Source organism: Acanthochromis polyacanthus, chromosome 6 (assembly GCF_021347895.1).
Source record: "Acanthochromis polyacanthus isolate Apoly-LR-REF ecotype Palm Island chromosome 6, KAUST_Apoly_ChrSc, whole genome shotgun sequence".
Lineage (NCBI taxonomy): Eukaryota > Metazoa > Chordata > Actinopteri > Pomacentridae > Acanthochromis > Acanthochromis polyacanthus.
The window spans coordinates 36,658,015-36,664,537 of record NC_067118.1 but is presented as its reverse complement, the minus strand read 5'-3'; the positions used below and the strand labels follow the sequence as shown (position 1 = coordinate 36,664,537).

General features: G+C 40.8%; 1 protein-coding gene across 4 annotated transcripts in view; it reads left to right on the top strand.

Moving 5' to 3' along the window:
• The first annotated feature begins 61 nt into the window (after window positions 1-61).
• fmnl3 (formin-like 3) overlaps window positions 62-6,523 on the top strand; it is a 43,469-nt gene continuing 37,007 nt past the window's right edge. For all 4 annotated transcript variants that reach the window (XM_022203217.2, XM_022203216.2, XM_022203214.2 and 1 more), the window contains exon 1: window positions 62-639. In XM_022203217.2, the coding sequence (XP_022058909.1) occupies window positions 526-639 (114 nt within the window). In that variant the 5' untranslated portion in view covers window positions 62-525. The remainder of the gene's footprint in view (window positions 640-6,523) is intronic.

The following is a 6,523-nucleotide window of genomic DNA, read 5'->3' as shown; positions in this document are numbered from 1 at the left end:
TGAGAGTGACGCCCTCCCCTGAAGTGGGAGGGACTGGTGGAGAAAACCTGCCCTCTGAGTGGAGGCAGCAGCACAGAGCTTAATCAAGATCACACAACAATAATGAATGGAAACACGTCGGAGCCAAAAAAAAGTTTAGCAGAAACTAAAAAAGTAACTGTCGGTGCGCATTTTTGAAAGTTATCAGCCGCAGGTGTTGGAAGAAAAGATTTAAGTAATGGATTGGCCAGGAAGGTTAGAAAGTACTTTCTGGAAGAGAAAGCAGCTGCACTTTTATAGTAACTTATGAGTGTTTTGAGAGGAAACTACAGTGGAATACACAGTAAAGCCTAAACGCGTCATTATTTCAGTGCGTAAATGGCATTTTGGAACAATTACGCGCTGTCAGTTTGGTGGATTATTTGGATTTGAATGAAACTTGTTGGGATACTTGTGAGATTTTTCTTGTTTTTTGGGATTATTACCACTGAGAGAAGCTGAAGGAAGATTTTTTTTAAAAAGCGGGTTCTTAAATAAAAGGAGAAGATGGGGAATATGGAGAGTGTGGACGGCCAGTCGGAGATGAAGCATCACATCATGCCTCTGAAGGTGCCCATGCCTGACCCCACCGAGCTGGAGGAGAAATTTGCCATTGTTTTGGTGAGTTACAATCCATATGTCACACAAACAGCTGTGAAACCGGGTTTAACTTAGAGTTTCTTTACTGTTTTGGTTCCATTTGCACCCCAAACAAAGCAGCATAAACATCACAGATAGTGGAAGTTGTTGCTCCTGGATTAAAAACTTGACTTTACTTGTTTGGATTGAAGTTAATATGTGTTTATATTTACACTTCTCTGTGTTCATGAGATCTAAATGAACAGACCTGCTGTCCCGCCCCTCTTTCTCTCCCCTTCTTCTCTCTCCTGCGGTTCTTTTGTCTCTCCTAAAGTCAGACAACTCAGCGTTTGGCTGAAGTGGCAAATACTGAGCGCAGCATGGTGGGAGTTAGGAGGGGGGAGAGGTGGAGGGCTTTTTTCCAACAGGAGGGGGGAGCAAGAGGCTTGATACTGTATACCCTTGATAGCGGATCACCATCACGCATTCTCTTTCTGTGGGTTTATTTCGTTTAGATTTCTCGCTGCAGGCAAAGCATCTGAAAACAACATTTTCTGAATTCCCCCAAAACTCCCACACCCGAAGATTCCTCCCCCTTCCCTCCCCTCCTCACCAGGCTGGAGCTGAGCTGTTAGAGCGCTTTGTAATAATGAGCACACAGTCGACACCCACTTTTTACCGTCTATCAACAGTCAGTAGAAGTCAGACTGTCATTTTCACGTCAAAGGGGACATTTCACTTTCAAACACATCACATGGAGGGGCTTTACACCTTTTCTCTTTTACAGAAACAGTCACGTGCAGTAGTTATTGGAATAGCTTTGTTTCATTTATGGCAAAATTGAGACAAAATAAGATAAGATAGGATAGAATTTTAAAAATTCCAAATTAAAATCTTGTAGAAAGAAGTTAGGTCTCTTTGTTTCTGAATTTTTCACACTATTGTTTATGCATGAATATATAATTAAGGGACTTTTGAAGTTCATGGGATATATCTTGCATTTTTTTAAATAAAAAAATATAAAGTTTTATATGTTCATTATGATCATGTCTTTACAAATTCCATAATCATTTACTACGGAAACAGTCACTTATTGATAAAAACGACTGGATGTCACTAAAATGTTAACTAAATAACTGTCAAATTTATTAACAACCACCTTCTAATTAGCTAAACAATAATGAAATAAGTTGATTCAAAATTTGTTTTGATTGTGTTCTTTTTATTAAGCTGACATAATCATGACAGGTATTTCTTTTTTGGCAATATATCAAATTTTATATGTAAAATAACAAATTGTATCTGTGTCTGAGAAATCACTTTAATCTAAGTTCCCCGTTACAAAAACACCTCTGAAGGAAGTGTGTTAATTCCAGATCACATGACCTGCTCCACATGATATCATTTCCTCCTGAAGAAAAGACTGGCAAGACTCCATGGCTTTCTGAGTTATTTAATATAAAGTAGTGTGTGAGTCAAGTGTGGATTTATGGCATGTCAACAGGTTTACTGCAATATCTTTTTAACTTTCAATTTTACTCAATTGTACATCTAATATTTTAGAAGAATCTTTCTCTAAAAATGCCATGTGGTGTTTGGTTATCGGCGGCCATGTTGATTTTAGGCCTGAAAACAGCAAAAATGTTTAATATGATATCTGTCCACTATCTTACAGAAAGTCCCGCAATTATATATTGACCCTGATATATGTGTGTCAGAATTATAAAAAAGGGAAAGACATAAGGGGTCATTGTTTATTAACTTTCCAGCTGTGTACTCAATAAACTAGTTAACAATTTACAATAAATACAGAACTTGACTCTGAGCCACCTTTGTGCTCAGCTGTGACTCTGCTACATGTGCTACAGACAGCCCTGACAATACTGTAAACAATGGAGCTGAAGCTATTCTGTGATGACACTGTTTCCAGCGTCTTTTCGGTACTATGTTCAGCCACAGAAAGTTTTCCTATTGCCGTATTTTAGACAACATACACTCTGATGCCATTACATCTCCTATATTGGCGCATAATGTTTGCCAAACGATACATAAATGCATGTGGTGAAATTAAATGCTAAATTTTATTTTTGTCTATTTACATGAGTGTGAGATGAGTATGGTACCAGATGATTAAAGAGAAAATAGTCCCTACGTTTTTTTATTTTATTTGAATATTTGCTTTTTTTGTTTTTATGGGCAACAATTGTAAGGTTTTTACAGTTATCGATATATCAGTCAATATTGTTTATGTCGAGTTATATTTAAAAGGGAAAAAGATGGGTCATTGTTAATTAACTTTTCAAATTAGAGACAAAGCAACCATCTGCTCAGCTGTGATCTATACTCTGCTACATGTGCTGCAGACAATGTGAGAATTGCAAACAGAAGTCCAAAATGCTCTGCTGGACAGATAATGTGATGACAGTGTTTCTAAATTACCCCAAGTCTGTCCTGTAGAAAGAAAGTTTTACATTTGGCACATATTAGACACTTATACACTGATGTTGATATATCTACAACAGGCCAGTATAGAATGACATCAGTGGCCAACTGATATATCGGTCTGGCTTTGTTTAAACTAAAGGCTGGATTTTGTTTGATTTTTTTCCACCTACATTTCAAACTGTGATTATTAAAGATCTCAACAGTTCCTTCTTAATATCAATCACCCCTCACTTTATTTATTTTTGTTTATTCAGTTCATTAAAAGCAGTCTAGAAACAGCGAGTTGTGGTTTCAGAAGCGGTTATGTGCCAGCCTGAAGTCATTTCCTGGAGTCATGTTGTCACCGTGAGGTTGCTAGGAAACCATGTAAGATACTTTGGTAACTGGCAAATGTGGTATCAACCTTCTCACCTAACCCCTAGACAGAGAAGCCACTGAGCGTGTACTGCAGATCTTTGACTTCAGCTGAGAGAGTTTCAAAGAGGGAGGAATCAACGTTTGACTCATCAACACTGAGGCTGTAGCTTGTGAAGAGGAGTCACACATAGACTTAGATTTATTTTAAAGAGAACAGTTTGAACAGATTTACATCTTAGGGCAGTATTAGGGAAAATGTTCCTATAAACTGAAGTTTCCTACTGATCTAGTCAAAAGGAACACGGTTACTGTTTCTTATTTTACATTCAGCTGAGCAATATTTTGGTCACGCTGTGTTTTTTCACAGAACTATTTTAAATTACATATTCGAGTACTTTTTCCATCTCTGCTCAGCTCCACGTGCCGCCACACAGAAACAGAAAACTCGCTTCATGCATTGCTTCAGATGGTTGCTCTGCTACGGTCCCACTACGCAAAGCCAGTGGAGCATAAAGCATAAAATTACAAAAGATCTTGAATGTACAGAAACAGTCTACCTGTCTATTTATTTATTCATTTCAAACAGTATCATCACGAGTTCTCCCGGGTGCTCATTTTGTGCTCCTCACTCCACATTTCAGCATAACCACACCCAGCCTCGACTTTCAGCTGTTTAAGACCTTAATTACAGCATCAAGCGCCAAAGAGCTTCACAGCGTTACTCAGATATTCTCATTCATGAACACTTGGTGGACCCTCCATGTTTCTGGAATGAAGCCATTATTTGCTTGCCAGAGCTATCAGCGGCCGCAGACTGAAGCCCTCGTATGAAGAGACTGGCACAGCACGAAGCAATTCAGCCTCCGCTTGTTGACTGCTGTGCTAAATCTCAGCTATTATGACAATAATGCAGCGTACTACACTGTAAGCGTGAGAATGACAGCTCGAGTCATGTCTCTTTTACGCAGATAGCTTTTGCAAGTGAGTGGTTATAAAAAGACTGTTTGGTGGAGTGTTTTTCCGTGTGACTGACGGCTAAATCATCCTAAAAAGATCTGTAGCCGTCACATTTCCCATAACAGATGGCTGGAAATTTCCTTTTTTTTTTAAAAAAATTGACGTACGTCCTGCTTAGAGAGGAGCAGTCACTAGTTGTTTGACTTGCCTGCAACACAAAGCCAATCCCTGTTATTATGTCCAGCCGTGCAGAGCAGATGATTTCTATGCATGAAGCAGTAGACTCAACATCTCAGTTGTGTTTTTGAGTGGGAAAAGTTTGCACTTGCCCCACCCCGCTCTGCCCCATAATAGCTCCAGATTTCCTTTACTTTGTGGGAAAAGGACAACATGCTTGTATATTTTGGTGTCCTTATCAGACAATGGTCCTCTCTCTGCCCCGTTGGCCTCTTGGTGCGAGATAAAGGTACATCAAAAGCTCTTGATTTTGTGGCTGGAGCTCTTCAGGGAGACAAGGCTTTGCTGTCTGGCAGTAGCTATAGATCTGGGTGCTCACTGTGTAACAGTCACTTTTTTTCACAACTGAACAGATTTCTTTCTCTAGTATTTGTTTGCAGAGACATAACTGGCTTCGTTACAGCTTCTACTCGCCATAAATGGATATTTTGAAATGGGTAATTTCCCCTCCTCTGGACCACTGTGTTTCCTGCTGCATGATGGCATACTTGAGCAAATGGATGTGTCTGCATCTGTATGGTGGGACTGCCCCCTCAGACAGCACACAGACGTCCCACTGGAATGACAGCAGCCCATAATGATGTCATAGGCTCAGCAGCAGGCTTCGCCAGTGTAGTAATATCCCTGGGCTAATGACTTTAACAGGGTCGCTCTACTGTAGCTGGTGGAAGGTAGTGGAGGAGGGGCGAGACCCCTGAGTTAGCTTCAACTACTTCATGTGGTCTGCTAATAAAATGCCTGGGCCAGGTCTAACTGGGAGCATGTGCTAAAGACATCGTCTCACTCCCTCCCGTCTTCTTTTGTCCGGCATCCTCAGAAAACAGCTTCAGCTCTGTCTTCTGTGGCTGGAAACAGCTGCCTGGCATTTTCCTCCTTCGCTTTACAGGGGAAATTGCATTGTAGCCAGTGGTCGTTGTGGTTGGTTGACTTTACTGTAAGAACTGTGTTCATGCAGGCTGCTACTGGTGCACAACAGCAATATGGACCTACCTAGACCTCACAGATCGACAAAAGTAAACGCACAACTTCAAAGCCACATCTATAGAATTATATCTTGGTACTCTTTTAATAGCTTTGGCTCTTTTTGTGCTTGTTGTCCTTGATCAGTAACTTTTACTTATCCTTGGGTTTGTGCGACTCCAGATGGAAGCAGAACCCCTCATTCACGCGCCCAGTCAGTGTTTCCTACCTTCCCATTCCCCAAATTCACTCTCACTGTGGGTCTGCTCCACATAATAACTTTCTCCATATGACTGTGTCCTTATAAAAACGAAGTGAGATGAGTGAGTGGCGTTTCAAAGCCCGAGATCCTCAAAGTTCCAGGATCAAGCACCAATCCGCTGCTGGATTCCTGCGGCCTGGTCGAGGCTGAGGCCACAGGAGAACTCAAAAGAAGGAAAATTCCCATTGAACTGGCGGTCTGCCACTGTTCTCGGTTGTAATGACTTTACCAACATTTTTAAACAGCGCACACAAATTTAAGAGCTGTTACAGGAGCAGCAGAGGATTATTTTCGCAGCTTGATTGTGCTGGAAACCATCCTAACCGATTTGTCTGACTCTGCTCGACTTCCCGCATCTTTTATGCTCTGACATCAAGTTGCATCACTCATGAATGTGCCGTGGCAGCTCTTTTTTTGACTTTTGGTTGTTTAAGAAAGAGGTCTCACGAATAAGCCGCAGCAAATGTTGGGAAAACTACAGATGGAGAGGTTAGCGGTGTGTCAGTGAAATCAGATGTGCTGACAATGCGCCTCATCTGACATCACTGTTTCTCGATGGCTGCAGTCTAAAGAAAGCTTTGCTGTCTGATAGATGTCAACCAAATGGAACTAATGGATTCAAGCTGTGCGATTGCATTTATTAGATGTAAATCATTTTTATTTGTATAATGGCGCTTGCTGTTTCACGTCTGCCACTCCCTTTTCTCC